The 15,375-nt window shown below is 45.1% G+C and overlaps 1 protein-coding gene across 1 annotated transcript in view; it reads right to left on the bottom strand.

The window, feature by feature from the left end:
- dlg1 (discs large 1) overlaps nt 1-15,375 on the bottom strand; it is a gene marked incomplete in the record, with an annotated part of 879,898 nt that overhangs the window by 155,139 nt on the left and 709,384 nt on the right. Inside the window, 1 exon segment of the mRNA XM_069316591.1 lies at nt 14,551-14,586. Coding sequence (XP_069172692.1) covers nt 14,551-14,586 — 36 coding nt within the window.

The following is a 15,375-nucleotide window of genomic DNA, read 5'->3' as shown; positions in this document are numbered from 1 at the left end:
GATGCATGCTAGAGTCACCACAATGTTCAGGAATAATAAAGGTCATAATGGGGGGAGCCGGTCGGCCGAGCGGACAGCACACTGGACTTGTGATCCTGTGGTCCTGGGTTCGATCCCAGGCGCCGGCGAGAAACAATGGGCAGAGTTTCTTTCATCCTATGCCCCTGTTACCTAGCAGTAAAATAGGTACCTGGGTGTTAGTCAGCTGTCACGGGCTGCTTCCTGGGGGTGGAGGCCTGGTCGAGGACCGGAGCCGCGGGGACACTAAAAGCCCCGAAATCATCTCAATATAACTCAAGATAATATAGTCACGCTAACAATAGGATACTAGCCCCCTCGCGAAACTGCAAAATAGTTTAAATTACTTTACAATGATAACCATATCATCGGTCGATTGTCGATTAGCTCAGTCGATTAAGGCAGCGTCTGGGACATGTTCTCGGACGCAGGTTCGAATCCTCGTCACGGACCCTTGTGGATTTGTTCATTTGATGCATCAGGCTATTGTGATTTCTGTGTGTACAGGAAGTGGTGTTGGTTCGGCGTTGAAATGAATGACGTTGAAAAAACATGCCAAAATGACGTTGTAAAACATGCCACAATGACGTTGAAAAACATGCCACAATGACGTTGAAAAACATGCCAAAATGACGTTGAAAAACATGCCAGCAATGACGTTGAAAAACATGCCAGAATGACGTTGAAAAACATGCCACAATGACGTTGAAAAACATGCCACAATGACGTTGAAAAACATGCCAAAATGACGTTGAAAAACATGCCACAATGACGTTGAAAAACATGCCACAATGACGTTGAAAAACATGCCACAATGACGTTGAAACACATGCCACAATGACGTTGAAAACATGCCAAAATGACGTTGAAACACATGCCACAATGACGTTGAAAACATGCCAAAATGACGTTGAAAAACATGCCAGAATGACGTTGAAACACATGCCACAATGACGTTGAAAACATGCCAAAATGACGTTGAAAAACATGCCACAATGACGTTGAAAAACGTGCCAAAATGACGTTGAAAAACATGCCACAATGACGTTGAAAAACATGCCAAAATGACGTTGAAAAACATGCCAAAATGACGTTGAAAAACATGCCACAATGACGTTGTAAAACATGCCAAAATGACGTTGAAAAACATGCCAGAGTGACGTTGCATCAACGTAGTTCGAGCCAGCCTGTGCTCACTTGGAGAAAACATTTTGTCGTGTATAGAAATTGGTCTTGAGAGATCCTCACTTTGAACCCTCAAAGTAATTTATCCCGGCGGGGTGACATACGTGATGGTGGGGGAGGTAAGGTATTCGACCCAGGGAGAGGGGGAGAGAGAGGGGAGAGAAGTAGGGTGATAAGGAGAAAAGGATAAAGAGAAAAGTAGTCATGCATGATTTGGATGATTTCCCTCGATACAAATTTGGTTTTCATTGCTTAGGGCCGCCGCGCCACACACACACACACACACACACACACACACACACACACACACACACACACACACACACACACACACACACACACACACACATTAGGAAGCCACATTAGGCAGTGATGTGGTGGAGGCTGACTCCATACACAGTTTCAAATGTAGATATGATAGAGCCCAATAGGCTCAGGAATCTGTACACCTATTGATTGACGGTTGAGAGGCGGGACCAAAAGAGCCAGAGCTCAACCCCCGCAAGCACAATAAGGTGAGTACACACCAAAACACATACAGTAGCTTACCAAAGGCTAAGAGGCAAGACCCAAGAGCTGAGACCCTCCTAAACAAGCACATCTAGGCGAGAACACACAATCCAAGAGGAAATCCGGATATAACACAGCCAAGCAATTTTATTTTTTGGCAACCACCGGGCCGCGGAACTCGGATGAAACGAAAATTCCATTCGATGTGTCCACAACTTTAGTGACAGCAGGAATGGCTGCGAGCGTGGAGGTCCTTCAGGGTAGCGAGGAACTGGGGGTGGAAGGGAGAGAGAGAGAGAGAGAAGGGAGAGGGAGAGGGACAGGAAGAGACGAAAGGTGAAGTAGGAGGCAGGAGACGGGAAAGGAGAACCACTTCGAAGTAGGAGGCAGGAGACGGGAAAGGAGAACCACTTCGAAGTAGGAGGCAGGAGACGGGAAAGGAGAACCACTTCGAAGTAGGAGGCAGGAGACGGGAAAGGAGAACCACTTCGAAGTAGGAGGCAGGAGACGGGAAAGGAGAACCACTTCGAAGTAGGAGGCAGGAGACGGGAAAGGAGAACCACTTCGAAGTAGGAGGCAGGAGACGGGAAAGGAGAACCACTTCGAAGTAGGAGGCAGGAGACGGGAAAGGAGAACCATTCCTCTGACTTTAGCAAAACAAATAAACTGGTATTGACAAAGCAGCAATTCGACAATATATATATACGGATACCAACTGCAGCTCTGGTATCCGGACGGGTCTGGTATCCGGACGGGTCTGTTATCCGGACGGGTCTGGTATCCGGACGGGTCTGGTATCCGGACGGGTCTGGTATCCGGACGGGTCTGGTATACAGACGGGTCTGGTATCCGGACGGGTCTGGTATCCGGACGGGTCTGTTATCCGGACGGGTCTGGTATCCGGACGGGTCTGGTATCCGGACGGGTCTGGTATCCGGACGGGTCTGTTATCCGGACGGGTCTGGTATCCGGACGGGTCTGGTATCCGGACGGGTCTGGTATCCGGACGGGTCTGGTATACAGACGGGTCTGGTATCCGGACGGGTCTGGTATCCGGACGGGTCTGTTATCCGGACGGGTCTGGTATCCGGACGGGTCTGGTATCCGGACGGGTCTGTTATCCGGACGGGTCTGGTATCCGGACAGTTCCCCATCCAATTCAATAACGCCACTAATCACATTAACGTCACAGTCAAGAACACCCTTCCCCCCTTTTCCAACGGAGGCCTAATGGCTGAGTGTACAGCGCTCGGGATTCGTAGTCCTATGGTTCCGGTTTCGATCCCCAGTGGAGGCAGAAATAAATGGGCAAAGTTTCTTTTACTCTGATGCGCCTGTTGACCTAGCAGTAAATAGGTACCTGGGAGTTAGACAGCTGCTACGGGCTGCTTCCTGGGGGTGTGTAACAAAAAGGAGGCCTGGTCGAGGACCGGGCCGCAAGGGACGCTAAGCCCCGATATCATCTCAAGATAACTTCAAGATAACCTCAAGATAACCTCCCCCAACTTAAACAGGCAAATTATAGACCAATTTCCCTTCTCAAAATACCAGGCAAAATATATAAAAAAAAAAAACAATGCCATGCCACAGACTGGAGCAATATATGGGAGACGAGTAAAACTACTGACGGAAACGATTGGGCACGTTTCCTTTCACCTAATGCACCTGTTCACCTAAATAGGAACCTGGGAGGTAGGCAACTGTTGTGGGGGGGGGGGGGGGGTTGCATCCTGGGGAGGGGTCAGTAGTTCGACCAAAGGAGGAATGGAGAAGCTTCGATACAAGCCTAACCTATATACACAGTCTGCCTGTCCCCCCGACGAAACGAATTAATTATTGGAAAACATCGATTTAGAAACCCCAGACGAGCCTATGCAGTTATTGCCTAGCAAGCTAGGCAATAACTTACGTGTTCAATTACGAAACCTATAGATCCTTCCGTATATCCAAGCAGCAGTTTACAAGCGTGAAAACATCACAACCCCGAGGTTATTATAATGATAAACAACCCCGTAAGACTTCTGAGCTCATAACCCTTTTAATAACCGTAAACAAAGCCGCCATGATTGAGATAAGATGCACAGGTTTCGTCACTGAGCAGGTAAATGTTCGATAAATCCTGCCCCTGATCTGTGAGCCTATCTTGAGGTTATCTTGAGATGATTTCGGGGCTTTAGTGTCCCCGCGGCCCGGTCCTCGACCAGGCCTCCACCCCCAGGAAGCAGCCCGTGACAGCTGACTAACACCCAGGTACCTATTTTACTGCTAGGTAACAGGGGCATAGGGTGAAAGAAACTCTGCCCATTGTTTCTCGCCGGCGCCTGGGATCGAACCCAGACCACAGGATCACAAGTCCAGCGTGCTGTCCGCTCGGCCGACCGGCTCCCTACAACCAATACTATGACCAACATAAAACAGCAAAATACAGTAGTCAAGAGATGTATCGAAAGTTTTCGGCGCATCTTAGCGGAATTAGAATCGGCCCTTGTGGATGTGTCCACTTGGTGTAGTGAACCTCAGTCCGTCGGCTGGTGAGGGCATCGATTACAATATAACTCTGTTGGTTCGCTCATTGCATTCATTGCAGTGTATACCTACCAGTACATACCTATCAGTGACTGACGGGAGCCGGTCGGCCGAGCGGACAGCACGCTGGACTTGTGATCCTGTGGTCCTGGGTTCGATCCCAGGCGCCGGCGAGAAACAATGGGCAGAGTTTCTTTCACCCTATGCCCCTGTTACCTAGCAGTAAAATAGGTACCTGGGTGTTAGTCAGCTGTCACGGGCTGCTTCCTGGGGGTGGAGGCCTGGTCGAGGACCGGGCCGCGGGGACACTAAAAAGCCCCGAAATCATCTCAAGATAACCTCAAGATAACGGGGAACGGAGATCTAGCTCTTTGACACCCAACCTACTAGCAGATTACTCTATTTTTGCGGTTCTAGGTTCCCCTGTCCCCCCTTCCCGTCGCTCAAAGCCATCAAACTATCACATTCGAAAAGAAAGGGAAGTGACGACGTTTCCGTCTCTCCAGGGCCAGAAATCAGGAATTTACCCAGCCCCTTACGAAACCAGTTCATCTTTCAACAATTATGGAAGCTTTGGTTACATAAATTTAACAGTTGATGAGCTCCGAAGCACCAGGAGGCTGTTTATAACAATACCAACAGTTAACTGGCAAGTTTTCATGCTTGTAAACTGCTTAATAAATGTAACCAAAGCCGTCAAAGATTGAGAAAAGATGTACAGGTTCGTAAGTACTTGCGTAATGGCTTCGTGAATCCGAATCCTGGACATTTATACACCTGCCCTAGACTATATGAAGGGTTACACAGTGTGTGTCAAGAGCCAGGTGTGTGATACTAAGGTACCTGGACACTTATACACCTGCCCTAGACTATATGAAGGGTTACACAGTGTGTGTCAAGAGCCAGGTGTGTGATACTAAGGTACCTGGACACTTATACACCTGCCCTAGACTATATGAAGGGTTACACTGTGTGTGTCAAGAGCCAGGTGTGTGATACTAAGGTACCTGGACATTTATACACCTGCCTTAGAGTACAGGTTTGTTATGAAGAACACGAGTGAATGGAGTACCACAACAGAATATCTGTGAATAAATTCAGGAACATAAAATACAGGACAGAGTCGTAGAGTTGATAATGGTTGGATTTGCCTGATCGCTGAATGAGACGGAGAGCAAATATTGGTTTTTAATGCATATTTATGGTGTGTGTGTGTGTGTGTGTGTGTGTGTGTGTGTGTGTGTGTGTGTGTGTGTGTGTGTGTGTGTTATTGGGGGAGAGAGGGGAGGGGAGGGAGAGAAAAAGAGAGAGAGAGAGAAAAAGAGAGAGAGAGAGAGAGAGAGAGAGAGAGAGAGAGAGAGAGAGAGAGAGAGAGAGAGAGAGAGAGAGAGAGAGAGAGAGAGAGAGAGAGAGAGAGAGAGAGCACACACACACACACCCACTCAAACACCCACCCTCACAACACCTACACCACTCACAACATGTGTTTACACAACCTCGCTCACGTAAACACCTTCACAACTTTTTCTGAAAACCAGCGTCAAAAAACGAAATCAAACAACCTCGGTGTTTTAATTACTTATCCAAACACGTCAAACACACGCAGGGGGGCAATGACCGAACACCAACAGAGAACACCAGTTGTAGCGGGGTTTAAAACACCTGAAAATTATGCAACTAATTTAAAAATCAAACAGCTCAAAAATCCTTTAGCGTCTGTGGGGTCGACCGCTGGATGGAATGGACACGATGACAGGTTGTAATTTATCACCTGTCCTCACGGCAATCTACCAATGCGTCAATAATGCGATGTATTTGGAACAAATTAAAGCACCGTAATTTTGACGTTTTCCATGCATTGGCCTCGATAGGTTTAAGTGGAGTTGTTTGGGCTCGAAACGCTTCTGGTTAGATCGGATCAGATAGGGTTGGTTCGAGTCATTTCGGGTCGATTAATGAGGTCGGATCGTGGAAGTGGTCGGGTCGGGTCGAATTGAGTCAGGTAGAATCAGGTCGGGTCGGGTCACAAAGTTTTCGAAGTGGTTCATCACTCAGCATTCTGTTTCAGGAGGACTTCGAAACACCGGAGGACTTCGGAAGGACTTCGAAACACCGAAGGAGGACTTCGGAAGGACTTCGAAACACCGAAGGAGGACTTCGGGAGGACTTCGAAACACCGAAGGAGGACTTCGAAAAAAGGCGACACACAAAATCGATTGAGCTCTCTCTCTCTCTCTCTCTCTCCCTCTCTCTCTCTCACTCTCTCTCCCTCTCTCTCTCTCACTCTCTATCACCACGGCACACACACATCTCCAATCCCAGGACTTTCCTGCGCCTCACGGAGACTCATTTCTGGGCTAAATTGGCAGCAGAGCAGGATCTGGAAACGAACAAAAAACCCATCGAGCTGGAAATACACGACTGACGGATCAAAGATGTTTTGTCTTGTGCGTGGGAGGGTGAACCAGTCAACCCACCATCACCATTTCTCTCACCATTCTTAGGGAAGGTGCTCCAAGCGGCCGGAAGAATAACTAACTACCATGAACTACGTGCCAACAAACAACAACATGTAACTCCAGAAATAATTTTAGGATGTTGCCAAGAAATAAGGCACTGAAAGTACTTTAGGATATCGCAAAGAAGGCGCCGAAAGTACTTTAAGATATCGCAAAGAAGACGCAGAAAGTACTTTAGGATGCCTTCAGACGACGTTGAATTTATTTTGATCACTAGGATATCAAAAGACTACGCCTGGGACCCATTGAACCTTCAACATGGACTAAGACATGGTCCCAAGCCACATGGATGGAGATCCATGTGGCCATGGATCCATCAATCCATCCAGGACTGCCCACAAAGTTTTCGAAGTGCAGGCGATGAGTCACAATAACGTGGCTAAAGTATGTTGACCAGACCACACACTAGAAGGTGAAGGGACGACGACGTTTCGGTCCGTCCTGGACCATTCTCAAGTCGATTGTGGTTCGAAGTGGTTCATCACTCAGCATTCTGTTTCGGGTGGACTTCGAAACACCGAAGGAGGACTTCGAAGAAAACTTGAAGGAGGACTTGGAGAAAAAATATAGGACTCTATATAGGACTGTATAGCACCACAAGATTCCTGGACGCTATAGGACTGAAGATCTCTCTACTGGACTCCAGAAGGTTTTTAATGGTATATGTCAGGTAGATACTCGCTAGATACGTTCTTATATTCTTTGATTCTCATGTCAGATTCTTTCCTCTCTCTCTCTCTCTCTCTCTCTCTCTCTCTCTCTCTCTCTCTCTCTCTCTCTCTCTCTCTCTCTCTCTCTCTCTCTCTCTCTCTCTCTCTCCATACCTCACCAAGGGCAGCCTCCAGGACTTCACCTTTAATTCCTGAGGCGGTAGTCATGCCTGAATTCAGCTCTGGACCTATTTCCTTCCCTCTCAGTAAGTTGGGCTGGATGCTTTAATGTAATGACTCCCTCTCTTAATTCTCCTGCCTTCTCTCTCTTTTTTCCTCCTTCTGTCTTAATTTCCCCCCCCCCCCCCTTCTTTCTTTCTTCCCTCTGTCCTCTTTGTCTTTTTCCTTCCTGTTTCTCTTCCTCATTTGCTTATTATCATTCCTTTCTTCGTTTCTGTTTTTTCTCTTCTGCTTTCTTCTCTTACTTTTTAATGCATTTTTCTAATTTTTTCTCTATTTTTGGATTTTAAATTCTAATTTACCTTTCGGTTTATTTATCACATCTCTTCATTCCTGCTTTCTTTTTTCGCTGTTTTGTTAATAGTTTCTGATTTCATTATTCCTATTCCTTTCTTTCAGACTTGAACCCCTTTTGTGAACATATAATTACACTCTAAAACAGTCTCGTACTTCTGTTGGACCCGAGTTCGAATCTCCGATGATTCAAATGAATGAAATTACACCCCATTCATGCCAACTGACTCACGTTGATGAGACGTAAACACCATTCTGGAGTAGTCAGCTGGTGGATCAGCTGAGCCGGGTCATTCATAAATTGAATCCACACTTTTATACTCAATGGTGGAAAATATGGCCTCTCTGTGCCCTCTAAAATGTCAACAAATATCAAAATAAGCTCCAAATATGATATTTAAAGTTTCATAAAAGTCCAGAGAGTGCCTCAAGCGTCCAGAGAGTGCCTATGTCAGGCACTTTGCATTCCTTAATAAGAAGTGGCATGAGTGCCAAGCACCGAACCCAGAGGGGCACCCTGCTTGTTACTCTACACCAGTTTGACTCCACGTCCCTCACTATGGCTCTCTAACTCCAGCCCGTTAGGTATTCTCTAACCCATGTCAGTGCTTCTCCTCTTACTACTGCCTGCCTCTCAACCTTATGTACAAGCCTCTTACGTGGCATTGTGTCAAATGCTTTCAATGGCATTGTCGTTGTTTTATGTATTTGTTGCAAGCTCTGTTGCATCTATACTCTGCCCGTTTGTTTTTCTCTCTCTGCCCGGGAATCAAACCCGGGCCCGTGGATTCCAAAACCGCTAGTGGTCTGTGTGTGTGCTTACCTAGTTGTACTGGCAGGGGTTGAGTTTCGGCTCTTTGGTACCGACCCTCAACTGTCAATTTACTGGTGTGTGTGTGTGTACTCACCTAATTGTGCTTGCGGGGGTTGAGCTCTGGCTCTTTGGTCCCGCCTCTCAACCGTCAATCAACAGGTGTACAGGTTCCTAAGTGCGTGTGTGTGTGTGTGTGTGTGTGTGTGTGTGTGTGTGTGTGTGTGTGTGTGTGTACTCACCTATTTGCGCCTGCACGATCGAGCATCGGCTCTTGGATCCCGCCTTTCTAGCCGCCTGTTGTTTAAAGCAATGACTCTAATGACTGAATATCATGTTGTTGTTATAGATTTAGCTACTCACAACGAAGTGTCCATGTAGCACGGGCTATGGCGAGCCCGCAACTGAATATTAGACAAGCATGCCTGATATTCAATCCGCCTATCACCTGACCCCAGTATGTGTACACATGTACACATTTGCGTGCACATGTGATCCCTTCCCCCCCCCCCCCCACAACGACCCTCCATCTTAACCCACAAGATGGCGCCTAATTTGCATACGAGCCAGTTGCCATAACTTGAACCACTGCCTTAAAAAAGCATAAAAATTTCAACAGTAACTTAGAATTAAAATTTCCGAGGCAATTTCTTTTAAGAAAAGGCCTTCGTTACTTGGATATCTGGTTGTTATAGTTATCAGTTATACCTGTTATAACAACCGGCTATACCTGGTTGATCAGTCCAGCAACCAGGAGGCCTGGTCGACGACCGGGCCGCGGGGACACTAAGCCCCGGAAGCACCTCAAGGTAACCTGGTTGGTTAACTGACGCCCATGTTAATTAACATGTTTATGGGACGTGAGTGTGTGTGTGATTTGATGGGTGATTGTAACCTATTGTATGAATGTATGACCTATTGTATGAGTCGCCTACTGTATGTGTGGCCTACTGTATGTGTGAGTTATTGCATGCGTGTGTGACTGTATGAACGTAGCATGTTGTATGACTGTCCTATTGTATGACTGTGACCTATTGTATGAATGTGACCTATTGTATGAATGTGACCTGTTGTATAAATGAAACGTAATGAATAAATGTGACCTGTATAAATGCATGAATGTATGAGCTAATATATAAATGCATGACCTTTTGTATGACTGCATAAACTGTTGTATGAATGCATAATTGTATTAATTCGTGAGTTGTACTCATACACGAGTGATTGTTTTAATGTATTGGTAAGTTGTACGTTTCTGCAAGAGTATGAATGTATGATTGACTTCATGGACGGTTGTATGAATGTATAAACGACAGCATGGGAGGATGTATGAATGTATGAAAAAAAACAGGGACGGTTGTATGAATGTATGAAAGAGAGCATATACAACTGAACGAAGGATAACATGGACGGTTGTATGACTGTATGATTGTATGAAGATCCTCAGAGCCTGTGGTTCACATAGAACCACAGGCTCTGTGGTTCAGAACCCTCTGTTGTTCCTACATAGGGATGGTGCAAGGAATTCAATTTATAGTTTTGCCCTCTCTCTCTCCCTCTCTCTCTCTCTCTCTCTCTCTCTCTCTCTCTCTCTCTCTCTCTCTCTCTCTCTCTCTCTCTCTCTCTCTCTCTCTCTATTCCTTCCTGATCCTCCTCCTTTCCTTCCTATTGTCGCTATTCCCCTCTTTATCTGCTATGTCAGTTCCCCCTTGCCCTCTCCACAACTGTCTAGTGATAGAGGATTCACACTACATTCTTTCCACACCCACACACGCGCAAGCACACACACACACACACACACACACACACACACACACACACACACACACACACACACACACACACACACACAGGGGGGCCGATGCCCCTGTTCACCTAGAAGTAAATAGGTACCTGGGAGTTAGACAGCTGGTACGGGATGCTTCCTCTGTGTGTGTGTGTGTGTGTGTGTGTGTGTGTGTGTGTGTGTGTGTGTGTGTGTGTGTGTGTGAAATATGTAGATAAGACAGAAGAAAATAGATTAGTAGTCAGTACATTAGACAACCGATGGTTAAAAAGGCGGGGTCCAAGAGCTAACAGCTCTTGGACCCTGCAGGCACAAATAGTAAATACACACACACACACACACACACACACACACACACACACACTCGCTTTTATGGAAAGCTAGTTCTACACTCCCTTGTTCTTGTCTTCCCTTGGCTGAAGCTTGGTCTCCCCTTCGTCTTCGACGAGGAAGTTTCATTCTGCAACTTCTACCAGTTTTGCTCTCCATGTTTTTCACCTCATCTCGGATCCATTAATTCCCAAACAATTTGCCCATGATTGGAATCTTCCGTTACTAGTAGCTTCCCGCCAAACACACACCGAAACTACGGCGTTGGTACAACGTTTGAACAAGTTTTAACACCACCTAACCAGCTATAACAACCAATATAGCAAGTTGTAACAACGTTCTAATACGTCATAAACACGTTAAGCCAAGATGTAACAACTTTATTACAAGTTGTAACAAGCGGAAAATAAGAGACAGTTTCGGTTTGTGTTTCCAGGGTTTGCTCTTTTGCATTCTCGTATTCTTGTCTGGGTCTTCAATAATTATCTGGGGGATTGTATCCAATTTTCTCCTTTCACCGACATGATTTCCACAACATAATCCGCATTATTGATATCCTCCTCTACAGCGATCTCTTCAAACCTGTTATCTCTTTTGACCCCGCTTACCCTTCTGCTTTCTTTCTCGTCTTGCTATCTGGTATTGTCTCGGGAATTTGCATTAGTAGTCATTTCCGTTATTGTAGTTTCTACTATTTCTATTTTATCTGGGTTTGTTTTATCAGTCCTTTCTTTCAATTCACCCACTTTATTTGATAACCCATCAACATTTGTGTTCCAGATTTTTAGCCTCGTCATGGAAAGCATAAGGGGCGGATGAGCTTGAGGAGAGAGCCTTGAAGTGGAGGACAGTTTAATAGTGATGGTTAGTGATTTAACTGGTAGAGAGGAGGAGGGGCATGTTGTTTGGGGGAAGGCTACGAACATATGCTGTGGATCAGGAATCAGTGAGGTATATAAAGAATAGTTGTGGCGTGTGGGAGAGGAGACAGGTGGAATGGAAGATAGACGATAGAAGGTTGTTAGGTTCGGCTGGGGCAAGGTCATAGGTACTCACCTAATTGTGCTTGCGGGGGTTGAGCTCTGGCTCGTTGGTCCCGAAATCAGGTGTGATGCCTTAGTTACGCACTTGTTGTCAGCACTGGTTACTGGTTGTAACTGAACTCCCTGCATGTTCTGGCGGCTAATTTACCAAACGCCTGCCTCCTCCTCTCGCCAATACCTTAGACAGGATGCTCCCTAGGCTGCTGAGAATTGGTGTGAGATTCTTCCCCTGTTGCCCCTTTGTCCACACCCCTTAAATTCTCTCTCTGTTCCTACCTCCTCCTTGTACACCAGTAGACGGGGTCTCAAGAGCTAGACCCAATACCCTCATCGTCACGGTTAGTTAAGCACCACATATCTTGGATTTACTTTCTCGCAGGACTCGCCAGTGCTCGCTAAGAGACTCCCTTCAGTCTTCTCTTTCTCTTGATTAACGTGAATCCTTTCAAGAGCTCTTGGCACCAGGAATAAGAGAAATGTGGCTAAGGAATCCTTACACTGACACAACACTCCCAAGTTTCCCCCTGAGAGAGAGAGAGAGAGAGAGAGAGAGAGAGAGAGAGAGAGAGAGAGAGAGAGAGAGAGAGAGAGAGAGAGAGAGAGAGAGAGAGAGAGAGAGAGAGAGGATAAAGTAATAATAAATCCATACCTGACATCCAATAATAACAAAACTAGAATAAACTATACTACACAAACACCATTAACTACTAATTGTATTTACCAAACTACAGCCATTAAGCTATAACTACAATCAGTACCACAATCACCTCTCCAGCCACCACACCTACCACTATTTACATCAAAACAAACATTACCAACGATACAACTACTACTAACTACCCCACTATATTAGAACTACTATTGGGACGGAGTTGTAACAACCTTAAGCCTATGTATTTCATCGCCAGTAAACGAAAGTATTTATTACTAATATTTTTTTAATTATTTTATTAATTCATGTGTATTTTAAATAATTTTCTCTCGTGCTATTATTACATTCTTAGTATCTTTATTAAAGAATATTGTGTTGTTTTAAATACATAATCCCCCCCCCCCTCGTTTTAGGTTTTAAAACAGGAGTTTTTTGTTAGTTTTTAAAATATTTAAAAAATGTTTTAAATACATCATCGCCTGTTTTAGCTGTTTTAAATACATAATTCCCCCCTGTATTAGATTTTAAAACAGTTTTTTTTAGTTTTTAAAATGTTTTAAATACAAAATCGCCTTTTTTTAGTTGTTTTAAATACATAATCGCTTTTTTTTAGTGGTTTTAAACACATAATCAGCAGTTTTACTTCTTTTTAATACAAAATCGCCGGTTTTAGGTCTTTTAAATTAGAGGTATTAAATAGTTCACACGGCCCATGTGAGGATTAAGTCGAGTCAAAATTAATTTACGTCAATCACCAATTGTTTCTTGAAGTCGACTGAAGAGAGTTTACATGATGGAGAGCGACTCCAAAAGTTTATTTTGAAACGATGCGGTGGTTTTGCAACGCATATCCGCCCATTCTCATTATTTACCACTTCGTAAAAAAATGCAACGGTTTTACCCAGCCAGAAACGTAAATAGTGCCACTGTTTTGCCTGACCGGAAACATACAAACGCAAGCAAGCTATTTGATATATCGAAGCCGATGCCCTGAAAAGATCAGTATTATATTGCATGAAGTTTTTAAAATACCTCTTCAAAACTTAAGGCTTTTTTGTAACGTTAAAATAACGTTTTTTCACGTTTTTTTTATATTTCAAATCAACTGGAGACTATTGACGGGTCAGAGGCCTTGCAGACTGCTAGAGTTGTGTAAGTCCTCATTCAGCGATAGAGGCAGATTAGAGCAATTAGTGAGTGTCATGTCAGACTTCCGTGATCAAGAGAATATTCTCTTCGACCTCTTATGAAGACTCATTCATGTGTGGTGGGTCCACACGACCATGTCCTGTCTGTCTGTCTATCTGTCTGTCTCTCTGTCACTCAGAGTACCTCCTAGCCAGAAATATTAACATAATTAAGCCTATCCACATCAGGGACACTCAGGGCTTTACTGTGTCAGGGGACAGTGAACCTGTTAGGCTTATCGAGGTCCCCCTAGCCAGGGACTGGTCACGTGACCAGCTCTAGCTCCTCTTGCGTCCTCCCAACGGACAAAATACAGCCTGCTAAAACGTACGAACCCAAGCCACCCACCTAACCTAACAGACATACTCATAGGAAAATGTGGCTGTTAACGAGACGCTACTTTTCTTAGCACGGTTGGGGATTTTGGCGTCAAATTGCGTTGCATTATTTGAAAGGACGGGTTGACCTGAACAGGATGCAACCCACAACAGTTTAGATCCTCCCGGGTACCTATTTACTGCTAACTGAACCGAGGCATCAGATTTAATCGAGAAAACCGTCTCTCCCTGTCCATGAATCGAACCCGGGGCCGAGCAGTTGTGAGGTAACTACCTTCCAGGTGAATCAGGTGATTGTATCATAGACACAATTAGGAAATATTGTTAATGGCCTTGAAAATCGTATCTTTTTCTCAATACGGAGACATTAAGTTGTTTACTTACCGAAAAAAGACTCGAACCTAAACAAATATGGGGAAAAAAAAATTGGGTCCAAGATCGAACCCTGGTTCATATTTACCTGTTCATGGTCACGGTCGAGCCAGCTATCATTGCTCTGCAAGGAAAAAAAAAAGGTGTCCATTTTGAGAATGGTGCTTTGATCCGAGACAATATAGTATGGTGGGCTGGTTGCTTCCCTTTTCTCTCTCTCTCTCTCTCTCTCTCTCTCTCTCTCTCTCTCTCTCTCTCTCTCTCTCTCTCTCTCTCTCTCTCTCTCTCTCTCTGTCTCTCTCTCTCTCTCTCTCTCTCTCTCTGTCTCTCTCTCTCTCTCTCTCTCTCTCTCTCTCTCTCTCTCACTCTCTCTCTCTCTCTCTCTCTCTCTCTCTCTCTCTCTCTCTCTCTCTCTCTCTCTCTCTCTCTCTCTCTCTCTCTCCCTCTCTCTCTCTCTCTCTCTCTCTGTCTCTCTCTCTCTCTCTCTCTCTCTCTCTCTCTCTCTCTCTCTCACTCTCTCACTCTCTCTCTCTCACTCTCTCACTAAAAAGGGGTTCTTTAGTCTCGGGAAGCATTAGATTATGTCGGATTTATTAAGTTTTCATCGTGGGAGAGAGATAGTTAGGAGATGATGATGATGAAAGGATGCTCGGAGGCTGGGAGAGAGAGAGAGAGAGAGAGAGAGAGAGAGAGAGAGAGAGAGAGAGAGAGAGAGAGAGAGAGAGAGAGAGAGAGAGAGAGAGAGCAAATGAAGGAATGGGAAATTAAGAAACGAGAGAAGCAGCAACCAAACAACAACTCAGTACAATAAGAAACATATAAATTAAAAACTAAATAAATTAATTGTTGATCCCCAGAATGCCAATTATTATCTTCTCCGAGGCTAAGGGACCTCACATATCCTATTAGTATC

The sequence above is a fragment of the Procambarus clarkii genome, chromosome 84 (assembly GCF_040958095.1).
Source record: "Procambarus clarkii isolate CNS0578487 chromosome 84, FALCON_Pclarkii_2.0, whole genome shotgun sequence".
Lineage (NCBI taxonomy): Eukaryota > Metazoa > Arthropoda > Malacostraca > Decapoda > Cambaridae > Procambarus > Procambarus clarkii.
This window is presented reverse-complemented; position numbering and strand designations above follow the sequence as displayed.